The 26,116-nt window shown below is 37.5% G+C and overlaps 1 protein-coding gene across 12 annotated transcripts in view; it reads left to right on the top strand.

The window, feature by feature from the left end:
- ATP11B (ATPase phospholipid transporting 11B (putative)) overlaps positions 1–26,116 on the top strand; it is a 94,556-nt gene that overhangs the window by 63,006 nt on the left and 5,434 nt on the right. For 4 of the 12 annotated variants that reach the window (XM_085513213.1, XM_015871545.3, XM_085513219.1 and 1 more), the window contains exons 10-29: positions 430–511; positions 1,531–1,681; positions 2,766–2,963; positions 3,235–3,393; positions 3,658–3,830; positions 4,187–4,255; positions 4,824–4,897; positions 4,976–5,079; positions 5,215–5,396; positions 5,833–6,036; positions 6,302–6,455; positions 7,423–7,525; positions 8,450–8,595; positions 8,985–9,044; positions 9,896–10,023; positions 10,817–10,955; positions 13,309–13,374; positions 13,520–13,623; positions 14,194–14,359; positions 23,640–23,773. In XM_085513213.1, coding sequence (XP_085369339.1) covers positions 430–511; positions 1,531–1,681; positions 2,766–2,963; positions 3,235–3,393; positions 3,658–3,830; positions 4,187–4,255; positions 4,824–4,897; positions 4,976–5,079; positions 5,215–5,396; positions 5,833–6,036; positions 6,302–6,455; positions 7,423–7,525; positions 8,450–8,595; positions 8,985–9,044; positions 9,896–10,023; positions 10,817–10,955; positions 13,309–13,374; positions 13,520–13,623; positions 14,194–14,359; positions 23,640–23,773 — 2,596 coding nt within the window. Of the gene's footprint in view, positions 1–429; positions 512–1,530; positions 1,682–2,765; positions 2,964–3,234; positions 3,394–3,657; positions 3,831–4,186; positions 4,256–4,823; positions 4,898–4,975; positions 5,080–5,214; positions 5,397–5,832; positions 6,037–6,301; positions 6,456–7,422; positions 7,526–8,449; positions 8,596–8,984; positions 9,045–9,895; positions 10,024–10,816; positions 10,956–13,308; positions 13,375–13,519; positions 13,624–14,193; positions 14,360–16,562; positions 16,649–20,721; positions 20,845–23,639; positions 25,146–26,116 lie in introns of those variants that run through there. The other 8 variants (XM_085513211.1, XM_085513218.1, XM_085513210.1 and 5 more) reach the window with 5 other exon arrangements.

Raw genomic sequence — 26,116 nt, 5'->3', positions numbered from 1 at the left:
ATTACAGATGAAAGTAATGATATTACACTAAAGAATCTCTGAGGATATAGAGTTTTAACATCACTGTATGAAAATACTTCAAGTGGTTTGATAAAGGAATAACTTTAATGGTTAAATGACTGATGTTACTGTTACATTGTTCAAGACTTTCTCATGAGATTCTGATTTCCATAAAATACGTATTGAAGAACAGTATGTCATAATAATGAACAGTATTTTAGTAGGTGCTAAAATTACTTCAATATCACTGTTTTACTATAGTAAAATATTGCAAATAATTACAAGATACTGTCTCACTGTTGTGCTGAAGTAAATACAAAACTAGTAATAACCTCTGGATTTTTACTCTGTGTCTCTTTAAACAAAATGAAAAATGCCACAAATTGCATGCATGCAGAAAGCAATATCCTTTCTCCTCTTCATTCCCAGGTGTTGCAGTGTATACAGGTATGGAGACAAAGATGGCATTAAATTACAAGAGTAAATCTCAGAAACGGTCAGCAGTAGAAAAGTATGTTTATTTTCTAGTATCTTTCTTGCTTTTAGAGTTGTTGTTTAGTCTTTTCTCATTAACTTAAGTACCCTTGTCATCCCACTTTTGGGTTGTAGGCAAGGCAAGAGAGGACAGTTGGTTTACTTTCCTTTTGTGTTATTCTGTCCTTTAATGTTTCTTTAAGTTACACATGCATTTGTAATACTCAAGGTTAAAAAGGCAGGAGAAGTTAGTGTAGGAGCAGAGAACACTTAATGGTAGGTGAAATGCAGTCTTGAACAAAGTGCTTATAGAAGTACTCTTCATAGCAGTTGTAGCCTCTGCTGTCTCTGTAACGTTACTGTAAGGCTGTGTCATGTCTTTAAATAGGATAGACTAAAATCTTAATCAATTGGAGATCTTTGTCCTGAATGCTGGTGTCTGATACAACAGGAATATAGTTTTGTTTTGGGTATCTGGGTTGGCTGTGTCCTTTAAGATGTCTTCTGCAGTGAATCCTGTTTCTTACGCAAGTTGTAGGCTCAGTTTAAAAAATATATATATATTGTGTTATAAATTCTGTCATCCAAGAAATAGAAAGACATTACAGAATGTTTGGGAAGTTGCCTTGGTTTAGCGTACCTTGAGTTAAGTAACTAGATGGATGAGGAATTGCTCTTCTAATTGAGGAGGAATGTACAGCTTTGAATTTCCAGGGTGGTTGTTTCTGCTGCCATCACAGCCTCACTAGATATTTGGGAAAGAGGGGAATGTCAGGAGGCTGTCAGCTCTCAGAATTCTGGACAGCAGGTGTAACACAAGTCAACTGAGAATGTATTCTTGCATCTTAATCTAGTCTTCCTATTGGCTGTATGTAGTGCGTATATTAGTCGGATGTTGAATTTCTTTTCTTTCTTATTGTTTGTTTGTCACATAGTAATTGTGGAACACAGGTTAAAAAAAATCCACTAGCTTTTCTGATCAGGTCATATGTACATAGTGTGTCAACAGATCCATTGAAATAAACTGAAATCAATTCTTTTTTGGCCTTGTTCTAGGTCTATGAATTCCTTTTTGATTATTTATCTAATAATCCTCCTCTTTGAAGCCATTTTGAGTACTATTTTAAAGTATGCCTGGCAAGCTGAAGAAAAATGGGATGAGCCTTGGTATAATGGAAAAACAGAACACGAAAGGAACAGCAGCAAGGTAATGTAGTTCTACCCAGTAGTTTATCTGAGGAACTTTCAACTACTAGATTTTGAGTGCAGTACTTATTGTGTCTGTCTTCTTGGCACTGCATGTACCTACTACATGATCCACATGCAAGTATGCGTGCTCTTGTCTTGGTATTTTTGAAAGAGCTTTAGTCCTGCGTCGTGTGGCCCTTGTGTAGAAAAAATTAATCTCTGAAATTGAAGGGGTGCTTTGAAGTGTTCCTTAAATCGACAGTTCAGGGATGTAAACTTTATTTTCTGTTTGTTTTTGAGTTTTGTAATCATTCTGTATTTTCCTGTTTGATTGCTGATTTCTGTGTGTGTCTGACATACTCCAAAGCAGTTCAGAAGCTGTCTGGAGCTTATTCTAAGAAGTTGAGGGCATTTTTATAGTACAGAAGTGTTGGAAATCCAGTTTCCACATATGACATGGTATTATACATTTAACACTTCTTTTGTCTCCCATGGAGTTGAGAATTGAATCTGCTCACTAGTTGCCTTTTGCGTTTAAAGGTTCAAATCACAGATTAGAAGAGCTCTGTTCCGTTTCACAAGCAGAGCAAAACTTACAGTTAGTACATAATGGTTTGGAGAGGAGAATAGAAGTGATTGGAGAAATTTCTTCAATTCCGAGATAGTTAAGAATGTGCCAGCATCCATTACAACAGCTATACAGACATTTCGGTGTTCTAAAATAACCTTCGCTACAGGTGTCACTGTTGAGGACTATTAAAGAAATTCACAAATTTTCAGTTTGTTTACTGACTTTTCTTTTTAGTACTTGCATCCAGTTAAAACACTTTCAACTGTTGAAGTGGTCAGTTGAGCGAATGTTTTTTTACCTGCTCTTAATGGGAAGTAACCACTGTATAAATTATAGTAACCTCTGGTTTTTAGATCAGAATCAATTGAGCTGTTTGTATTTATTCTATCTCATTTAAGTGGGAATTTGATTTTTTTTCTTGCTCTTGTAACATACACTGTTTTCATATGTATTTGGGGAAAAACATGAAGTTAGTTGACCATGTTTGACTTAATCACTGCAGTAATCTTTGTATCTTTCTTTTCTCTCATAGATTCTGAGATTTATTTCAGATTTCCTGGCTTTTCTGGTACTTTACAATTTTATTATACCCATTTCACTGTATGTAACGGTTGAGATGCAGAAATTTCTTGGATCGTTTTTTATTGGCTGGGATCTTGACCTCTATCATGAAGAGACAAATCAGAGAGCGCAAGTAAATACTTCAGACCTCAATGAGGAACTGGGACAGGTAGAACTTCCATTTAACTTCATTTGCTACTTCTTTTTGATAGTAAAGTTCACCATTACAGACTTTTTTTTTTATTGATGGTGCTGCTTTGATATCTGATTTGTTGAGAAGATTCAAACATAATTTAATGGCCAAAATTGGGATTATTTCAGATCAAAAAAGATGGGTAATGAAGAGGGAGAGTTGAGGGTTTTTATTCATTGTGCTGGTTAAAAAAAAAAAAATTACTCCTTATCTTTTTTGTTTTGTTTTCTTCTTTATTTTACAAAAGGTAGAGTATGTGTTTACAGACAAAACTGGCACATTAACTGAAAATGAGATGCAGTTTCGGGAGTGCTCCATTAATGGCGTAAAGTACCAGGAGGTCAATGGTAAACTGACTCCAGAGGGGTTTTCTGAAGATTCTCCAGATGGAAACAGGCATACTCTGGTAAGACTCTTTTTTTCCCTTGTTATTAAGTGTCTTAGATAGTGTTTATGTTGGAGAAATAAAATATTCTTCTGGTATTAGCATTATATTAAAAAAAAAAAAAACCCTGAATTTCAGAACAGTTTGAAGCTATAAAGTGTTATTAAACAAAAAGTAGTTATTAAATAGTTGAGATGGTTTTACATTAAACGTTTGACCTTTTTTTTTTTTCTAAATGAAGTGAGTTGGTTTCTAGGTGTTACAAATCATACTTCTTTCTTACAGATGAAAGAGGAAGAACTCTTCTTGAAAGCAGTTTGTCTTTGTCATACAGTACAGATCAGTGCAGATCAAACAGATGGCGCTGATGGGCCCTGGCATGCCAATGGAATAGCATCCCCATTGGAGTATTATGCTTCTTCACCAGATGAGAAAGCTTTAGTTGAAGCTGCAAGCCGGTGAGGTTTAAGCAAAATTTACCTACTGCAGAAATTGCCTGTTAGGGCAAGTGATTGGTATTAAGAACGCTCTTAAAGAATTTCTCTGAGAAATTCACTTGTCTCTGTCAATTTATTACGAACACATTCCAAAACATAATGTGTGGAAGCTTAGGAACATTATGATGTAGAATTATGAATGCTAAGGGAAATTTTTGTGAGATTACAGTGGATGCAGTATGTTGCGTTTGAAGAACTGTATGGAATGAACACAAGGGTGTATATCTCCTTCATTTTTTTTTTCATTTAGAATCCAATAGGCATCATATGTACAGTTCTACAGCATCAAATAAATACCTGTTTTCTTCTGCTTTTAGGGTTGGAGTAGTATTTATGGGAACTAGTGGGAACAGTATGGAAGTAAAAAGTCTTGGAAAACCAGAAAGGTATTTTCATTTTAAAAAATGAAATTAACAACCCTGTATTCTTGTAAGAATGGCTTGATGTATTCCAGGCATCTTGCATCATGGTCCTTACGAGTTCAAATTGAGATGCAGGAACTTTGTGTGAGAGTTACTCTGTGTAATTGTATATTGTAACAGTATGTATCTTTGACCATTCTTCAAAGCTGAGGCTCTAGTAGAGTTACAAGTAAATAAAGGAAATGGGATGCTTATTCAGTTCCTATGACTTGTGCTTTCAGCTCTAGAAATTCCCAGAATCAACTGTGCTGGCAAGTCTCACACGTGCATAATCCAATTACATCTCTAAACTTTCCCAAAATTATCATGTATCTGCAGCATGTCACAACACTTTTTGTATACTTAGATATACGTAAAATGATGAAAAACAACTAATTGCAGATACACTCAACTAAGTATTATGAAATTTCAGTGTAAAAGCGACACTTTGGGAAAAGCTCTGGGGATAAGAGTGCATTTGCACTTGTCAGTAATTGCATTTGGAAATCTATTTCTAAAACCGTGTTCTCTTCTGTTAAAACACAAAATAAAGGTACAAGTTGCTTCATGTTCTGGAGTTTGATGCGAATCGCAGACGAATGAGCGTCATTGTAGAGAGTCCCTCAGGTAAGTGATCAGAGGTTACAATTGAGAGTTTCTTAAGTAGCATATATTCTTAATAATCCATTCTGTTTTCCTTTTCAGGGGAAAAGCTTTTATTCACAAAGGGAGCAGAATCTTCCATTCTTCCTCGTAGTAAGAGTGGAGAAATAGACAAAACAAGGATACATGTTGATGAGTTTGCTTTGGTAAGTGTAGTCATCCTGCCCAGCTGATTTTTCTGGTTCTTCTGGTACAGATGCTGTGACTTGAACATATTGCAACTGACGCCTTGATAGACAGCATCTAGTGTAGTCTGATTGTAGTCTTTTATTTTCTTGTAGAAAGGACTAAGAACTTTGTGTGTGGCATACAGAAGGTTCACACCGGAGGAATACCAAGAAATTGGCAAACGCCTTCATGAGGCCAGGACTGCCTTACAACAGCGGGAAGAAAAATTAGCAGATGTATTCAACTTCATAGAAAGGGATCTGGAATTGCTTGGGGCTACTGGAGTGGAAGACAAGTATGGAATGGACTTTCTGCAAGCTATGCTCAGAAACACAGAACGTTTAGGATCTGTAGTTGTATTATGATGCATGCCATGAGAAGCTGTCCTGCCACTGCCAGAAGTTCTGTGCTATTTGTGTTTAGTTTACCACTTTCTTGGGTTAAGGAACATTGAAAACATATGTTGTACAAACTGACTCTGGCAATGTAACAGTGGCATAGTAAGCTTTCTTAGGAGGCATTTAATGCACGTGAAACAAAGTCGGAATAATTTTATTAACTGTTAAACTTGATAGCTAATTCCTTGTGAAAATGTCATCTCCTAGACTGTAGTTCTTGAAAATACATACTTGATGTTGGAAATGCAGTCTTAAATCATCATGATGTTACAATGTGTGTTCTTTTTTTCTCTAACATGTGTGATTGGTTAACTAAGATTTTCTTGTTTCTAGACTGCAGGAAAAAGTCCAGGAAACTATAGAAGCACTCAGACTGGCTGGTATCAAAGTGTGGGTTCTGACTGGAGATAAGCATGAAACAGCTGTTAGCGTCAGTTTATCATGTGGACACTTTCATAGAACCATGAACATCCTTGAACTTGTACAGCACAAATCAGACAGTACATGCGCAGAGCAACTGAGGCAGCTAGCCAAGAGGTAAAGTATCCAAGATGTCATTAACTCAGTGATGACCTTGATGTTCTTTCACTTTAAAATCTTACGGTAATCATTTTATGTGCCTAATAAATGTTGGGGTTTTATTGTTTTCTTTCCATTGCTCTCTCTTCCCACCCCTTTAACTTGAAGAAGCAGTCTAACAGGTTAATTTCTTTGCTTATTGTATGGGCAACTGCATAGTTTGTAACAAAATATGAAGATTTTCTTCACATAATAGAAAATTGACGTTTTTGTCCCTCAATAGAATAAAAGAAGACCATGTTATCCAGCATGGACTGGTAGTGGATGGGACCAGCCTCTCTCTTGCACTCAGGGAACATGAAAAACTGTTCATGGAAGTTTGTAAAAACTGTTCTGCAGTGTTGTGTTGTCGTATGGCACCACTTCAGAAAGCAAAGGTATGTATGGATAATAGTCAGCACTGACTTATAAGTATTTCTATCCTGCTGTTTTAGAGGCAGGCATTCCTGGAGGTAGTTTGTTTCTGATTGTCTGGTCTTTTAGTTGACTTTTGACTTCTTTTTCAATCCAGTTGGAATAGTTTGCTCAGAAGTTTGTACATGTACTTGTGAAAATTTGGAATCAAGTGGGGAAGGGAGTCAAAGGGAGTCTTGAGTTTTATAAGGCAGTAGGTATCTTCATAGCATACCTGATTTTATGTTGCCTGTTTCATTATACCATTCAAAATAGGGGATCGAGTGAGGAAAGAAGTTTGAGAGTTTGTTTTAGCCTTGTATTTGGAGTTCTACCTTGAATATACTTTGTGAAGCTTATTCCAAGGTTAAGATGGAATGCAGATTACATTTTCCTTCATCTTCAGTTTTACTACTAGTCAGTATATGGTCCATAGTCTTACTACTCACATTCATGTTTTTGTATTTTTTATGGCTCTAATGCCCTTTGAAACATAGAATCATAAAATCACAGAACGCATGGGGTTGCAAGGGACTTCAGGTCACCTAGTTCCAACCCTCTGCCATGGGCAGGGTTGCTGACTGCCAGATCAAGTGCTAGATCTTGTTTCCCATGGCTCCTTCCAGCACGGCCTTGAGCACCTCCAGGGAGGGGCATCCACAGCCTCACTGGGCAACTATCCCAGCACCTCACCATACTCTCTGTGAGAGACTTCCCCTGGCATCTATCCTAAATCTCTCTGGGAGGAAAATACAGTATTTTTCATAGATGAGTGTGTTTCAAAGAAGTGTTCTGGCTTTGTCTCACGAGTTTACCAGGTGTTCTGTTGCTTTAGTATTAACTTTCAAAGTTAGTTTCAAAACTATCAAAGATGTGCAGCAGTTAGCAGCACAGTTTGTAGGAAGACTGTATGAATTTAAAAGCTACTGCCTTCTTTTCTTTCTTTTTCAGGTAGTGAGACTGTTAAAAACATCTCCAGAAAAACCTATAACGTTAGCAATTGGTGATGGTGCTAATGATGTGAGCATGATACAAGAAGCACATGTTGGCATAGGTAAAGTACTACTGTTTAAAGAGATAAAGGCAAACAAGGTGAAAATTTTAGTAGAAGTTTTGATGGTGAAGAGTGTTCATGAGTAGATAAGCTTCTAACATTTGCATCTGTGAAGAAGTGGACATGAACCTAAGTCTCCTGTTGAAGCAGGAGTTTGAAATGCCAGGTCGTTTGCTTTTTGAAGTCTTAGGCTTATTGTGAAGTCTGCAGATGTTCAGAGGTCATGCTAAATACTGTTTTAAGAACAGAGATTCTCTTTAACCAGAATCTCAGCAGTTCTTTGCTTTGGTTATTGGAATTGGATACCTCTTATTACAGTCATTGCCAGTTCCGAAGCTCCTGTGTAAACTTTACGTTCAACCCTTTCTTTGCTCAATGCTTGCCCCATTTTCACCATGTCTGTATCACTGCATGAATAGGAGTGATATTGGGTTGTCTTCAAGGTGAAGGCTTTCATTGTGTTTCTGGGGAGGTTGTTGTTAATTTTTTCCAGCTGAATTCACATGGTTTTCTATAATCTGCTTTGGACCTTCTTTAAACTTTTCTGCTGCGTTGTGTAACTCAATGTGAAGAAACATTAATAACTGAATTAATACCTATCACAAATTCTGTCTTGGTTTTGTTTGTATGTTCTCATTTCTGTGTCCTCTCATAAATCCTTTCTTAAGAGTAGCTTATGTAAATAGTTCATTCTTTTTTTATTGGTTCAGCACTAAGCAAGCATTTTCCCTCAGATGTGTCATGAAGAATGCTTTTGTTTCTATGCTTTTTGAAGTCTTAATGTTGGAATGTGATAAAAAACATAACGGCTTTAGATATATGTTAGATGTTGATTAGGTGTATGTAGATTTATGTTGTTGGTGCTTTAAATATATATATCATTTTGATAATGTTTAACCTTTCCTTTGTTTCACAAAATTACAGGAATCATGGGCAAGGAAGGAAGACAAGCTGTAAGAAATAGTGACTATGCAATAGCACGATTTAAATTCCTCTCCAAGTTGCTTTTTGTTCACGGGCACTTTTACTATATTAGAATAGCAACCCTTGTACAGTACTTTTTTTATAAGGTAAGTCTTCTGAGTGTGTGCCTGCAAAGTTCCTAGAAAAAATGTGTATCTGTTTCCCAGCAGTAAATTTGTTTAAGATTTAACATTTGGGGATCAGCTGTAATACCTCTGTTCATGCATGTTTTCAGTCCTTTATGTTTCTTCAAACAAATATGAGTTTTAACTTAGTAATTGCTTAATACTTCCACTAGAAATAGGTTTTAAGTACCTTGATTAATTCACCCAGTCTCAGGAACTGATATTATTTATCTAGAATTCTTGCATTGGCCACCAAGGCACATATTTGTTTTCCAGCCATATCTTTACTAGCTTGCAGGAGGTAGTGATTTTTTGAGATTATAAGGTATGTAGTAGAGGATTAATTGTTTCCCTTGCTTCTTGTTTTTCAGAATGTGTGCTTTATTACACCACAATTTTTATATCAGTTCTTCTGTTTGTTTTCACAACAGGTAAGCATTGGATGCTGTATAGCTAATTAAAGACTACGAATAATTAAAGAAATGGGAAGGAAAACAATGAAATAGTCTTTCCTCTTCTGGAAGAGAAATATTTACTGCTTGATTGTTTTAAGTATATTTTTTATTATGGCCAATGCTTGGAAATTCATATGGACGGAATTTCACTTGTATGATATGTTTCTTTGTAGTGTGGCTCTCTTGTCCACTTTGGGTGCTAATATGTCTGTCAAAATACAGCAAATGGCTGTTGTTTCTTTTCCTTCAGAAAAATTAGATATCAGTAGTGAAGTTGTGTTATTTTTTGCCCGTATCTTTCAAGTTTGATTGACCCAACTGCTGGGCATAATAATGAAACATAATCATATGGGTGATGATATATAACTGTTTCTGATGCGTATAACTCTTCTATTCACCTGTTTTCTGGAGGAATAGAAAAGAGCTCTTTGCTTCTCTTTAAAAATAAATAAATTATTAGTGCTGTTAATTCTAAAAATCTTCCATATGCCTTAATGCAACTTCCTTGTAGCCGTTTTACTTACTTTGCGGGTATTTTCAGAAGGTTTTAAAGTCCTTCAGTATGGTTTTCCCAGGCTATTGACAAATATCCTGCGTGGAAAAGATTGGTTACAAGGAGCTGCACAGATTTACAGGTCTAACACTCAACAAATATCCAGCTTATTTCTTTTTTCTGTTTGACGACTTGATGTTACTAAACTGTTATGTAAAACAGAGCTTTATTCCTACCTGGTATATTCAAGTGATTTGTTGTGGCTGTTTATTTTAGTAAACGTGAACAACTTTTTTCCTTCAAGTCTCAAAATAATCTTTATTTCCATTTTCAGACACTCTATGACAGTGTATACCTGACTTTGTATAATATTTGTTTCACTTCCTTGCCTGTCCTCATCTACAGTCTTTTTGAGCAGCATGTGCATCCGCATGTATTGCAGAGTAAACCTGTGCTCTATCGGTACGTATATCTTACATAGATTGCAGCAGCAGCACATATGCAGATACCACTGTTCTGTATGAAGTCTGAACTTGCTACTTTGCCTTCCTACAGTATTTTTATGTGTAGTTTATGCAATTTTTGGTAACTATCCTCAAGGATGGATATTTGCCTAGCTCATAGTTGTCATCCCAAATGTTAATGAAAACTAGTGTTTAAAGAGAAGCGTATTTTTATGTTAGTCATGTTAAGACTGGGAGGGACTGGGGTACTTGATCAGCTTACGTGATTGCTAGCCGCCTTCTCCACAATGGTTAAGGAATCACTGCAAAATGTTTTTCTAAGAAGGGAAGCTACTTCCTATAGAATTAGGTATCCTCCCAGTGGTAGCGTGTTGTACTGCATACTGCTTGTTGGAGAAGAAAGCACATTATTTTTGTGAAAAAAAAAAAAAGATGTCTCTTAATTTACCTCTTTTCCTGAAGTTCTTCTAAACGGGAAGGCGGGCAAGTATCAGGAGATCTAAGTATTTCTTCTAGCAATTCTGTCTCTATGGAGGAGGATTCTAGTGTGTGTTAATTATGATTTGACTCATAAAACACAATTGCCGTTGTTAATCCCTGCATATGCAAAGGCAGCTGAGTGCTTTTTTGTCCATGATTTTCTAATTTTTTCCATAAGCCTACATTCATTAAACAAACCTTGTTGCAGTTGAATATAACATTTATTCAAAGCAGTAACAGTCATGTAGCACAAATAGCTGATGGATTATATATGGACAATCTAACATCCAAAATCTATTCATTTTTTGCAGAGACATCAGTAAAAATGCTCATCTTGGGTATAAACCATTTCTTTATTGGACCATCTTGGGCTTCTTGCATGCATTTGTTTTCTTTTATGGTTCATATCTTCTAATGGGAGAAGACACTTCATTGCTGGGAAATGGCCAGGTAAATTGTCATTACATTTTTCCATCATTGTATCTTTTTGGTGATATTTGGTTTTCTGATATACAGCTTGGCCACCTGCAGATTTCAGCCTGTGTTAAATCTCCTGGAAAAAATGCGTTGTTTAACTGGATTTAATATATACATATATATATATATGTGTGTGTGTGTGTGTGTGTATACATATATATGGTGTAAGTTGCTATTGAATTATGTTTTTTAGTTGGATAAATAAAGAACTAACTTAACAAAATCAAATACTAAATTGATCCATTGTGTTTTAATGATATGAAAGTTGAGAGGAAAAGTCATGTTAAAAAACCAAACAAGTAACCAAAAGCAGATGAAACAAAACCCACTAAACCTTTAAATGAAACCATTACAAATCTGCAGCTTCATTTCTCCAGTTCATTAACCCAGGCTACAGCAGTAAGATTCTGGCTTTCTCAAAATACTGTTAGGAGAAGCAATCAGAGGAGACATTTGTTTCTCTCCTTGTGCTCTGTTCGTACTCCTGAAATGAGGTGTGTGTAGAAATGCAAGTTACAGCACTTGGTTCAGTAAGAGCATGTTGCTGTCTTCACTTTGGTCATAGGGCTGAGCCTAGAAGGTTTAGCAGGAAAAATAATTGCTGATGGTGAGCTGAAAATGGTCAGAAACTGAATTGAGTGACTAAAATCAGAGGCGATTAAGGGTGAGAGAATCTGCTTGCTGCTGAAGTGCTTTCTTCAAGAAATCATCATGTTACACATGTATAAACTACAGAGTCAGTGCAAGGCAGTTAAGTCAGCAGTAGCTTTGCTTCATTCTGAATTCCCAGTTTGGACCCAAGTGCAATGGGAGAGATTATGCGTGATGTGCTAATGGTGGTCGTTTGTTAGACTTGCATCAACACATCTTGCAACAATTTGATCTTTTAGTTCTCTTTTTCTCCTCCCTTTTCCACGCTGTGCATGTCGTCAGATATTGAAACCTAACAGGCAAATGGTAAGAGTTTAGAAGAGGAGGAGATACAAAATACTGTATCTGTTACTTCACAGGATTTAAGGATGCAGCATCCACCCTGTATATGTGTTCAAAAATAAAATGGTGGCAAGAATCCGGTCACAGTTTGCATTCAAACGCTGTGACCTTTTTAGAGCAGTGTCAGCAAAGACACTTTCTTTCACAGGTCGTTTAGAAGCAGTTGTCCTAATTTTATTTCAAGATTATCATTGCAACAATTAGTAGCAAGTGTGCTGTAAATGCTTCGTGTTTAATTTTCACTTCAAGGTCTGGCTTAGCTTTTTCCTATGTATAAGGTTGGCAAAAGCAGTTGTAAGATCTGTGATGAGTTTGTTGGGATACATATAGATATGTATTTGTCAGAGCTCTGAAACAAGGACTACAACTGTGCCAATCCCTGTTTTATGACCCTGTGCTGTACTGACCAATCAAATCTGGGAGGATTTTGATTGCCTGTCTGCATGTGGTCCCTTTGTCCTTGCTTGCTTAGTTTGCTGCTGGTATTTACCAATATTGAGGTTGAGAGTTTGTCCATTTCCAGTATATCAGTGATAAAAATAACTATGAAAAAGCGGACTGTGGATTCAGCAGCAAGACTGCTTGCAAAAGCAGAGTAGTTGGACCTGTGTAGAACAGCAGTGTGCACCTGGGTGGCATGTGGGTAGACAGATGACAAACTCTACGTCCCCTGCTTGTTGTCAGAGCTGAGATTCTGTTGTTGTAGAACTTGTTCAGAGTTTTGCTGGTTTAATGTATGTGGGCAGCAGAATACCAAAGTGACAGTGTCTTAGAATTGAAGCTGAATTTTGTGTTTGATAGCCTTGAAACAAAGTGTCTTTATCATTTTCTTTGAGAAAATAGAATGGCACCATTATTTTTGAATTGTACAGATGTGCTTGGGAAAAATGTGGACTTTCAGGTGATGCTGCATGTTGAGAACTTGTCTGACAGTGTTTAAATCCTAAGTATTTTGCACTTATGTCGAAGCGAATACCTTCCACCCAGTATTTGTTTCTCTTCAGATGCTTACATTAAATCAATCAACTTGGTATCTTTATCCTGTCATTTCATGTAACTGTTTTGGTTTTTCTTCATCATTCATGATTCATGTAGGCGTTGTGGTGTATTGAAACAGGAAGGAAGGTGATGTGGATTGTCAATTTTGCTCTCATCATAAGCTAAATTTTTTGTAGTACTCTGTGTTGCATCCTTCTTAGTTATTCATAATTAGCAAAATCACAAGCTTTTGTTCTTGGTTTTGTTTCATTAGTACAGCTGATCTGAGAAAATTCTAACTTTCCAGTGATGTTGTTAGCTCATCTTTTTTCTTTTTGCCTTGCTGTTTTCTTAGATGTTTGGAAACTGGACATTTGGTACTTTGGTCTTCACCGTTATGGTTATAACCGTTACGATGAAGGTATGTGGCTGTATTCCCTTCTCTTCTACTTAGTAGTAACACAAGTACAGTTCTTAGCACATTCAAATGACTTCAGACCAGCATTTGTCATTTTCTGTAAGGTGGATGAGAATACAGAAATTCATTTAAGTTCTCATTCTTTCAGATGGCACTAGAAACTCACTTCTGGACATGGATAAACCATTTTGTTACTTGGGGTTCCATTGTGTTTTATTTCATATTCTCCTTATTTTATGGGGGAATTATCTGGTGAGTGATTTTCTTTTTCCACTCCAAACTATAGCACGTGTGATTAGGTTAAGTCATGAAAGAACACTAAAGTATTATGTTCTGTTGTGTTGCTCTCAACTTTGTGGTAGGTGTTGAAAAACAAATTTTTAAACCTATAGAGGCCAATTACTTTTGGTGATGTTTTAGAAATGGCAGCCATGCTGCTTAAGCTGTCGTGACAGGAGCAGGGACAGGAATCGTCTCTGGCAGCCTGTGATTATTAAGGCAATTTTTATTTGTAAAAAGCACATTGAATTCCTAAAGGTACCAGGTGGATGTTTGCAACAAGAATGAGGGCGCTGATGTTTGAATCAGTGAAGTAATATATTTTTACTTGAATTTTGGGGTCTTGGAGGTCACTTTCCTCCAGAGTTCTATTCCCTCCTTTACCAGTGTTGTTTTGTATTTCAAGTCCAAGAGATCGCTAATCCTCATGGGCAGTATACAGCTGTAACTTGTATAGTAAGAGACTTACTGCTTCTCTATCTGTATTGTACTTTGGTTTCTAGAAGTTTCTTTTAGTAATATCCACTTCTTTTAACTTCTCAGGCCATTTTTACATACCCAGGATATGTACTTTGTATTTGTTCAACTGTTGTCAAGTGGTTCTGCTTGGTTTGCCATAATACTCATAGTAGTTGCTTGTCTGTTTCTTGATGTTGTGAAGAAAGTGCTGTACAGGCATCTACAACCAACAAGTACTGAAAAAGCTCAGGTAATGTTATGCTTTTATATCCAACTTGATCAGTATGTTAAAGAGCACATGTTAAATAAAATCTGTCTGGTACATTCCTTACCTTCCTGTGATATTATAGTTTCCTCTTATATTGTCATCTGTAATGTACAGGTGAGTGTTCCCATTTCAGAAGATAAATTTTAATTCAGGACTACTGAAATGAGGACACATTTATGGGAATAAGTTAATAGCTTAAGTAATCGATAGATTAACAATAGTAAACACTTACAGAGGGGTCATTCGGCCTTTTACGTGTTGATTTGCATCTGTGTAGGAGGATTAGGAACTCGCACAGCTTTAAAGATTACTAAGCTTATTTTTTGCATAGGTATTAGAAGTTCTCTTAATGTAATTGATATGGAGTAGTTCTTAAGATGTTGAAGAAAACAATAATTTTAAATGTTACTGTAGTAGAACTTGTTTTAATTAGTATCTTATCATATCATACCATACATACCACGTATATGATTGTTGATTATGTAATTAGAGATAATTACTAGTGTGACATTTTCATAGATTCATTGATGGGGCACAAGGAGACACAGGCCACAAAAACTCCCCAGTATCATTCCTGTTAAAGTCAGGCTCTCTTTTAGGTAGAAATCTCATCCATATTTCAGTGTTTTCTTCTTTTTAGTGGCAGTACAGTTAAGAAGGTCATCTTAACCCATAGTTGTTCTCATAGCTCATCTCTCTGCTTTTATTTTTCAGCACATTCTTTTTGTATTCATTTTCTGATAACCTGGAAATTCTTCAGTCAATTTTTTTGTTTGTTTTATTCACACTTATGTTTTTGATCAAGGTAACTTGCTCTCTGGTATAGATTGAGCTTGAATCATTTGGGGGGCAGGGGGGGAAACCAATTTACTTTTTATCACTGCTTGTGTCAGTGCCGAGTATGGGAATGATGAGTCCCTCAGCTGTGTTCAGCTTATTAAATGATGTGATAATCTGTTATCTTTGGCATCCTTTTTACCTGCAAGTATGTGTTCTTTTCTTCCACGTCATTGCTGATAGGTCAGATAGCATAGGGGTTTTAAAAGTGTACTGTGCTCTTCTGGGATCTGTTTTTAGGTTTTAGGCTGTTTAATATGTGCCTTATTGATCTTTGTGGTGTCCTGTTTGCTTTAATATAAGTTACATTGAGCTGTGTACCATGGAGAACTTTTCACTGTGATACGTCACTACTGTCAACTTTAGCATTTAGCCTTTAAATTACTTTGATGTAAGCGTGTGTTGATTTACTTAAATTACATTGCCCTGCTAATTTGTGTTTAAGAAACATCCACCTGAGACATTCTCATGCTGACCCAGTAGCTAGTCAGAAATCCCAGTAGTCCTTGTTTAGAACTGGAATACTAGATGCTTTTTTCACCCAGGGAATTTAATAGCTCGAATCTGAGATATATAACCACTAGGTTTTTGAGAACTGCTCAGGGTAGATTAAGGGTGAAACATTTGATAAGTTTAGTGAAATGCAGGTATTGTTTTGTGTCACAGTGATGTTAAGAGAACAGTTGGTGTCTTCCATAGGTTTAGTGTGAGTTGACTTCAGTAGCAGGATGGGGATTCCTGAGTTGTGCCTTCCCAGTGGGCTCAGTGTGCATGTGTGGCTTGTGGGATTTTATTCTTTTGGCTTCTATTGGGGATGTGTGGGTGGGTTTTTAATTGTTTTTTGTTTTAAATGTGTTCTTTTTTTTTTTTTTTTTTAAATGCCTTAACAATAATCCATCAAATTATGTTTCACTTTGATCTGTTGCCCTTTGGTCTGTTACCCCATTCTGAGCAACTTCTGACTATAGTTCTGTTCTTTTCTGACTATAATAAGTAGGAGGAAGTGGACAGTCAGGACAGTCTGAATCAAAATGTAAATCGTGGGGTAAATATAAATCACAGCACTATTAAGGAGAGAAGGTAATACTGAATAAGGATACCAGGTAAAGTATAGTCATATAAATTTATAGGCTTAGAATGAAAGCTAAGGTGCACTTAAGTATGGTCCTCCCAAAAATAGCTGGCTGTGATGATCCCAGGAATTATCCTAAAGGTACCAGGTGTGTGTTTCTGTATATAACGTGTATTCCACTTAAATAACAATGTCTTGTCCTGTCTCTTTTTCTTAAAAAATTACTACTGCTATTGACTGACATGTATGTTCCATCCCTTCTCTGTCCAATTGTAGATGTACTCCAACAGAGTTGCTTTAAGTGACGAGTTCATCGCACTGCAGCCATTGTCCAGGGCAAGGAATCAGCTGAGCAAAATTAGGTAGAGTAGGAGGGACTCATCAAGTCTTATGCATGCTGAAGGTGAACTAACAGTGCTGAGAGAGATGGAAAGAGGCATGAATGTTAGTGGGTTGAGAGGGCAGTATCTATACAGTGCAGATACATTGAGTTTGGTATATTTTTTTGGCTTTGCTCTGTGTTTTATGAGGCAAATGCTTTTCCTGAGTAGCATGTTGGACGTGCTTTGTTCTTAGGAAAATCCATCCCTAGCATGATGCTCAACTTTCAGAATACAGGCCTAGCTCTTCTTGCATCCATTTTTAAATAATTATAGTTTCTAGCATGTTTACTACGCTTTTTGTTTCTTCATGATCAAAATTAACAGCGCTTTTTGCATGTCAGAGTAATTTCAGCTTCATAAGCCTGTGGCTGAAAGGCCCGTATATTGCAAGCAGCAGTTTAGTGCAAGTTGTTTGCCCCTTTTAATTTGCTTTCACTTGTATTGAAAGCTCCAAAAATGTTTTTGGTTTGGGTGCCTACGTACTTGTGCAGCTAAGGCTTTCTGTGTTCATTGCCTCTATACAGTGAGTATTGTTTGTTTTCTCTGTGTTACAGGTACATATTCTCAGACATTTGTATTCAAAATGCTAGAAAATTATTCAAGTAAAGATTAAAGCTTATGTCTGTTGCTGAATTCACTATATGAAACACTATCAAGAAATGATTGGAAGTCTGAAACATTCTGACACAGCAGTAATGTCTGAACCTGTTTGTATTACCGACGCTTATCTACGTCTCTATTCTATGCTAAGAAATAATGCAGAGAACTGATTTCCTTTACATAGCTTTTAGCTGACTGTTGTCTAAAAACATGAAAATGGATGCTAGGAGAATCGGGCAGTGGATATTTCAGGGCATTAATTCCTGTTAATAATGCTTAAATAAGGGAAAGGAGAAGGAATGACCATTATGTTGTAGGAGTATTTTTAACAGTTAACTGAAACAATGAAAGTCCTTTAAAAGGAGGAGAGGGATAAAAGAGGAAAAGCTTTCTGTTTCCTCAGCGCACTGTGCCTTTGCTGGGAGAAATGGGAAGCGGTCATTCAGTTCTAATGGTTTATTAACGGGTTTTAGCTGTTATGTCACACTGTGAAACACAACAGGAATTCTGCCATTTAGATTGCTGAGCACCCCAGGGAGGCAGTGTTTTTAAATCTAGCACTTACTGACGCTAAAGGAGAAGCAAAAACTGCAGCATAAGCACCTCTCCAACATTAGAAAACTTAGTATATTCTGGAGGTTCCTCTGCAAAAGCTTTTTTACAGGTCAGCTTCTTTAATTCCTGTAGTACAAATAATCTGTTTTAAAACAGATCAAATATATTTCCAGTAGCTTGTTTTCTTTCTGAGTTATTGAAGTAAATGATGTCTGCATCAAAGGCTTTGCAACAAAAGATTCTATTGAACCTTTCAAAACAAAGTACATTTTAAGAGTTAAGCTACTAAATGCTGAAGGAAAAATCAAGCTGTCTAGGGATGCAGCACTGTGGTTATCATTGAACATGTGAAGTCCTGTTAATTCGAGGGTGTTCTCTTTGTATTGCCTCAGGGGGGAGGTGAAAAAAAGAAACTGTTTCATCCATGAGTACATAAATCTGGTTCTCTTGTACATAAGGTCTTTTAAACTGAGTGTCTACTACTAGGTGCCTAAAACACAAGCACGGTCTTACACAACCAGTTGAAATTAGAGCGTGCACAAAGAGTGAAAACAAGGACTTGGGTTTCTCTAGTTCTTATTGAAAGGCTCTATATAAAGTTTAGAAGCTACTCTGTGAATCCTTGCCTAATGGGAAAACCAATTAATAGATTAAAAACCACTCACTTCACTATGCTAAGTAAAAACTAACTTGGGATGGAGACCACAATTTAGTTTCTGTGGTGTCAGCTGATTTCCAATGGCAGCAGAGCACAGAAAGCAAAGGAAGCTGCAAGAAAGGGAAACCAAACAGCTGCTTGGTGAGTGCTGTAGGAAATGGCTGTTTGTCACAGCTCAGTTGTGTGTACACTCAGTAACTGCAGCCTTTCTAACTGCAGATTGTGTGTGGATTGATAAACAGATTCTGGTAGTTGTGTTGCTGGTTTAAAACCTCAGTCTAGTGCCAGGTGTGACTGCCTTACACCTCATTTTGCATATGTGCTTTCTGTTCTGGTGATTTACCAACAGTACAGTAGAGTTTTACCAGTGAAAATGAGGATGTGTGATGCTGTCATCAGTTTGTATGTGGATAGAGAATCTGGAAAAAAAAAAGTTGGGAGTTCATAAGAACATTCATGGTGAACACAGAGCTGAGAGTTTAAAGGGGGGTATTCTGAGTGTCACAGCACACTCAGGTGCAGGCTTTGTGCTTAAGCAGAGGCTGATGGCTGAATACTTCAACAGACTGTGTTCTCTGTAGCCATCTCTGCTGAAGTTCATGGAACATGTGGAACATTGTCTTGGGCTATTAAATAGGCCCCATTATTTCTCATCTCATGCTTTTCTTTGTAAACAAAGTTGATGTGTGGGGATTGTGTTTGTATACGTGCAGTGTCTCTGTGCTTTATAAGAACTGCCAGGAATCTTATGCTACAAGTGAGACACGTTGCTCAGACGCGTGTTTTAATTCTAATCACTGATGGAATTAACTGTCTTTATTATTATAGAGTTTTTACTTTTTGCATTTCAACAGTGAATGACAGGGAAATAACAATTACAGGCGATGGTTTTATTTTCAGGGCAGGTCACTGGTGCATAATATTATACATGGCTCTCAAACTGTAGCATTTACAGTAGCACAGCCAAGTCTGTTTTTCCCCACCTGCCCTGCTGTGACTCTGTTGTTGCCATGTTTTTCATTCATTTCTGTATAGATCTGCTTGCTTTAGTTGTCTGTGATGTAACCCCTGGGCCCGGCTTTAGGGCCTTCATTTCTTGCCTGTTGTTTTTGTCCCCTCTCTTGTTGCTATTACGTCTTATTTCTCTCCAAGTATCTGTCATATATGACCCACCAGCTGTGTAGAAATCAGAGCAGGAAGTTTTTTATTTCTTTAAATGTTCCTTATTGGAAAATGCTTCTTTTAATTTCCAAGTCGCCTATGCAAATGAAATATCTCAAACACCTTCATTTGCTCTACTTTGAGCAGCCTGTGAGCTCTTCCTTTACAGGTTCGTTAAGTGTTAGCCGGGAGTGGTGCTGGTCTGTGAGCTAATCACAGAGCTTTTCATGGGAGGAATGAATGAAAAAGAGTAGGTTATTTCTTACTTATCTTCAGTCACATTTGTACTTCATGTGAAGATACATTCTTCCCATTCTCTGAATCAAGCAAACTTACAAATATCAATTTATTGACGTATTTCAAACAGGTGAAGTGCAGAAAAACTTGTGCCAGTGAAGTTGTTAGATGTCATCACTCATATTTTTCTCTTAAAACTCCCGAAGCTTTCTCATTGTTTGATGTTCTGGTAGATAATATGTGATAGGTTAAAAAGAAACAAACAGAAATAAGAGCCAGCTTTACAATGGGGAATTATGTTTCAGTTTAATTGTGGAGCAGTAGCCATACCGTGTGTCTTCTGTAACGTCTGTATGGCATCAAACATGGTGGCAGCAAGTAGCAGGAAGGAAACCTGACGTGATCTTACCTTGATGGACAGGGCTAGAGGTGTTTCCTGTTCAGTAAGTCCCAGCTGTGTATTTCAGAGTGGTGGGATGTTTAGTTGAAATGTCTGTCACCCTGCCATGAGATGAACAAACTGCAGTGATTCTTTCTGTTGGAAAGGGAGAACATCTAAACCTGAATCTGAAACCAGAATCTGAAAAGTTGAAACGTGTTTCAGATTTGTTGTGTTTCCCCTTCTATAGTCTAAGGTGCACAAAAACACCAAACTCATGAGCTGATGAACTGTGTTGGAGTTACTGGTTAACTCAAAACCGATGACCTTTTCTGTGTTAATATGCTCTGTTCTCTCAAGGACAGATCTGTAAAGAGAAAGTGCCTGTATAAATATGGTAACTGTTGTAAAGCGATGCAAGCGTGGTTGTTTGTAAGATGTGTTGCTTTTCTGTCCTTCTAGATGGAAGAAGATAAGGGTTCAGTCAGCTCAGCATGTGACTTTGCTGAAAGCAAACACAGAGGGGAGGACAATAGGCAACTGCTAGATCCATCTAGCCTACAGGACAGTTCTTACGTTCACTAGGTAGTACTCCCACTCTACCCTACTGTGTGTGTCTATTTATTTTGATATATCATTCTACGGACAGTCATGGAGCCATCTCCAAAATATTCATATTTTTGATATTTATGAGAAAATTTACATCCCAGTATGTGCTTTTGATTTTCTTTTTCAAATGGAATCTTTCTTTACTTCAGCATTTCAACTTTTTAATTTATTACATGAAACAGTCCATTATCATATTCAAGTATTATGTTCTTGTGATCCCAAATCTTAATGTATGAAAACACTTCGTTTCCAGCCCAGATGTGAAAAATATCAGGTGTTTTTCCACGTGTTAATTTGGTAAGCTTTGACTCTCCTGCCTTTTATTTCTTCTGGGTGCATTTCAGGTCTTGGGAGATTTGTTATGCTCTACTGCCTTACCTTGCCAGGTTTTACTTGGATATTGGCCTATGATTGTAACCGTCTGCCATAGAGAGGAAGGAGAGAAAACTCAGAACCATTTGGGTTGGAAAGGACCGTTAGGATCCTCTTTCCAACCCTCCCCCCCCCCAAGCTTTAGGCAGGGACACCTCCCACTAGACCAGGTTGTTCAAAGCCCAGTGCTCAAAACTTGAAGAGCAAAGGAGATTCTGCTGGAGAGATGTGAGCGTTCCTCTAAAATCCAGAACTGCAGCCTCACTCCTTGAGTTTGTGTGACTTTCAGTTCCAATTTGTACCCATCTGTTAATGACATCTGGGACTGTTCTCTGTCAGGACTTTGAAACCTTAGGGGAAGGAATGTTGAGAGTTTGTGTATGCTGCAATGCAGAACAAAGTGGAGATGGCTGTATGTGCAGCAGGATGCTTTCTTAGCTTCTGCTAGGAATTCCTTCTGCTCCATGCAATTTATTGTCTGATACTCTGTGAGTACAGTATGAAATTGGTGTCCCTGTAGTGCTGTAAATTATGCTGTTCCTGTTCATAGTGTCTTCTGACAATATAGTTGTGAATAGATGGGATGGTTGTCAAATAAGGGAATTTAGGGATGCGAGCCCTTCATTTTATTTCTGTTTTAACTAAAACCCCCTTCAGAACTGTCAGTTGTAATGCTGCTGTCTCTCAGGTGTTTACAGAAGTTCCCTGTCTTAGTAAATGTTAATGTTGTGTCCAGAGGACCTCCAGAATGAGTGGGAGTTCTGACTGCACTAATTGTCTATGGCATCTGGTACACAGCAGCTGCATGGAGGGTTTCAGTCTGTAATAGTTGTTGCTTTCTGTAAGTTGATGTAACTGCTGACCTTCCTTCAAGCATGATGCGTTGAGCATTGTGGCAGGAAGGGACCTGGAAAGATCATGGGGAGCATAGAACAGAGCTGAGGAAGGGGCCATAACTATAGGAAATGATGCGTAGTGGTCTGCTTGTGTGCCCCCCACACACCTCATTCTAACAGTTGTTTTTTTCTCTTGGATTCCCAAGCGCCTTCTCTTTCTCCTGGCTGCTGCTGCTTTCTGGAATAGGAACTGTTCTGTTATGAAACACTAATCTATCAGTCCCTGTTTTGTATGGAGTTAGGAAGGAAGGTGTGTGCTCCCAGCAAAAACTATTCTCTGAGATCAAACTGAGGCGTGCTTTGCTTTCCTCCAGTTTAAGCGAGTGCAGGTGATGCAAAAGCAATTGAGGCTTTGGTTTCCAAAGTCAGACATAACGGTCAGTAACATTTTGTCATGCGGTGAAAAGATGGGGAATGTTCTTAAAAGTGAGCAGTGCTCTGCCATAGACTGAGATGCCTTCTCTGCAGGTCACATTCACAGGTTTGTGAGAGTGAGGTGAGGATAAGGGATACTGAAGCTTAGCCTACACATCTGGCACTTGAGCTTTAAATTAAATTGGGAAGCATCTCCACACACTGCTTTTTTTTTTTTTTCTTTTTGAACAGAATAATGAAGTCGGTTTTGGTTGTTTTCTACCCCACAGTGCTAAATTTGGTTGAATCTTAGTTCTGCTGCAGTTGTCCGGTGCTGGAGGACAATGGAGTGCACTCATAGGGGGCATTTAGCGTAAACTCCTCAGTGTCTCTACAATTTCATTTCATTTGAGTCTTTTTCTAAGACTAAAATAAGAGTAAATATAAAAGAATAATATAAGAATAAAAAGTAGAAATCCTATAATGCTCATGTGGACTGGTTCCACATACTAGTGTGAGCATGACCGAGCCTTTTGAAGATCAGTTTTCTCTGTATTTATGTAAGATATTAACAAGATCAGGAATTTGCTTTTCTTACCAAGCCAAGAGCGTCCCTATGGTACTGCTAGGATAGAAATTATTACAGGAAGTTGCGTTCTGCATCTTGAGGAGCAGTCAACACGTAGCATCACAACGCTGCACTGTCTGCAGCTTTGAGCTGAATCTTTCCCATGATAGATGTTGTTTAAAAAGGAGTAGACCTGAAGGTTGTATTAAGTTGTACCTCTACTGAGATTAATTAAGGCTGGACAGTTTGAACTCCAGAGATTTGTTCCATCTATATTACAGAGAATTGCCAACCATTTTCTCTTCGTCTTTAAGTAGAAATGGTGCTAAAGAATTTCCATGTGCTCAGCAAAGGCTGTATTTGGACCTTGGGAAGATCAAGTATCAACATATGTAGGCATTAGGAGGGGAAATGGTGAATGTGGTTGTAGTACTTCTGTAAGACTGAAAAATAAACAGCACTAACTTAATGAAAACCTGCCTTTCCAAAATGATATCTGATCTTTATTGATAGAATTTGCAAATACTGTTTTATTTTTTTATTTTTATTTTTATTTTGTTTTTTTCTTTTTATCTTTCCAGCTTACTGAGACAGGTTCAGGTATCAACTGCATGGACTCCATGTGCTGCTTCTCAGATGGGGAAACAGCATGCACATCTGTTAGAAGAATGCTGGAACGACTGATGGGAAGATGTAGTCCAACCCGGGTCAACAGGTGTGGAATTTCTCTCAATAGCCTTTGCTGCAGACGATTCTCCTATAAACTGGAACCTGATGAGCCTGCAGCTGTAGATGCGTAGCAAACTGGCTGCAGGTTTTCTTTAAGTAGGAAATGCAACATTTTATTGTACTTTATTCATCCTAAGAGATAAGTTTCTTGCTTCTCTTTGAGTGTTTTCTTTTGGGATCGGGAGGGGGAAAAACGGTTCTCAAAGTTTTCTGTTAAACTGTTTAGTTTGACCTTAGTACAAGTTCTTGAGTTGTACCTGTCTTAATTTCTCCTGATTTTTGTACGTTCTTCTCCTTAGATAATCGAGCCTTCCTGCTGCTTTTGTTCTCCTGTTTTATGATTTCTTTTATTTTTTTGCCTTCACGAATCAGGAGTTGTTTGTAAAGTCAAAAGACTTTTCCCCGCGGTTCTTGATGTACAACCTCCAAATATTGACCTTGGAGCTTGCGATACTCCTGAAGATATTCTAAAGGCTCACACCCCCCCCCTCCTTAAGTATAACTTTATTGTTAGAAGGAGAGTCTTTAAATCTTTCAGCCATTGATTGATATGGAGATTAAATATTTTTGTAGTCTAACTTTTATATTCTATTTCTAAAATCGGTCACTGATGGAACAGAGCCGTCAGGTTCTAAGAATTTTAAATGTGTTTTTTTCAGTTCTAGAAGGTATATTGTCATGTGTGCCATTCCAAAGTATGTGCTAAACAAATCTCTTCCTTCACGAGCCATGTGTGAAACAAACCTCAGTGGGATAGAAGCATTTTAGAGTAATTGGATACTTGTGAGGAACGGCACTGCTCTTGCAGTAGGAAAAAAGCTCTTAGTGAACCTGCTTGTGTGCCATCTCCCCACTTGGAAATAGGGAGGTCTGTCTCATAAATGCGGAAATATTTGGGGGTAGAAATAATTACAGTCTCTTGTACATCGTAATCTCTCAATGCCTGAATGATATCACAGTCCTTCATTACGTAAAAGGTAAACCTGGAAGAGCTGCTCTTCGTTGTGTTTTCAAGGAAACTTACTTTGTGTTTGACTTCGTCACTTTAATCTAAAGGTCGTGGTATCATTCATTAAATGTGGGCAGCTTTTGCTGATGAGCTTTGTCAGTTCTGATCTTGGTGTTGTTACACAGTTACGTCCCTGTTTGGAACTCCTGTGCTGAGCACTCTCTGATTTCAGTTGGTTTCTCATCTGATTGGCTCACAAAATTTATTCAACGTTTCCACACATCCAAGGAATGATTATGCAGCCTTTCATTCCATATGAAAAATGAACTGTTATGAATAAATACACTTTAAATTAAAATGTGCTGTATAGAAGGCGAGCATGATGTATAAAATAAACCATTTAATAGAATTTTTAATGTACAAGATGAGCATTTAATTGATCTGAAAATCAACGTTTTAATGGTAATTGCTTTAAGCTCTTGGTTTGTTTGGGTTTGTTTTTCTTTCTTCCGTTGCTTTGTAAAACTGTGCTTTCCAAATGAGGAATTGCTGCTTTTTACAATTCACTGTTATCTAATCAGAAGCAACTTTTTTGGTTAATGTTTCCTTTGAAAGAACTTGTGTAGTTTCACCAGGTAGGTATTCTGTTGTTTTCTGCAGTGCATCCCCATCTTTACAATCTTCCTCTTGTTCCACTCAGTATATACTGATTTTCTTTAAGAACTTGCTTTAAAGTATTTATTGACTATAAATCATATTTGACAGAATATCCATCAGTTTTTGAAGTCAGCTGTTTTCTCAGGTTTCTTGTCTGTTTGCCTCATCATTTTCAAGTGAAGTTCCATTTATCTCAGTGACTTCAGAACGTTTAATTTTAATGTAGGACAGTCCTGGTGCTGCACCAAGGGCCTGAAGCTCCAGCTTCAGCTTCTGCCTGTGGTTGAAATTACTCAGAACTACTTTGTAGTTTCCTTTAATTTTCTGAACAGGAGAACTGGAAAGAACACTCCTTAAAATTTTATTCTCACTTGTTTTGGTGACTTCATTGCCATCCATACCACATTATTACCTAAAAGCTGGTCTAAAAGTCAAGGTGTTTATGTTCTTCCCTTACATTTGCCTTATAGTAAAGTAATCATCATTGTTTAATTATGCTGCCATCACATTCAGCAGTGCTGAAGGAGCGCTTAGCAAAGCTGTTTGGCAATTGAAAAGTGTTTGTAAAACTCAGTGCTAGGCCACCTTCATTGCACTGAGGAGCTGATGTTTTCAGAGGATCATGCGATCCCAGGTAGGACAGCACACGTGGTTCATAAAGCCAGGAGGCAGCTGCAGATTGGCTGTAAGCGTGCTGTGCAATGGAGAGCAGTGTTTAAAATC

The sequence above is a fragment of the Coturnix japonica genome, chromosome 12 (genome assembly GCF_054131305.1).
Source record: "Coturnix japonica strain WE chromosome 12, WE-NBRP24, whole genome shotgun sequence".
NCBI classification, from domain to species: domain Eukaryota; kingdom Metazoa; phylum Chordata; class Aves; order Galliformes; family Phasianidae; genus Coturnix; species Coturnix japonica.
Note: the sequence above shows the minus strand (reverse complement) of the source record. Positions and strands in the feature narration are given on the sequence as shown.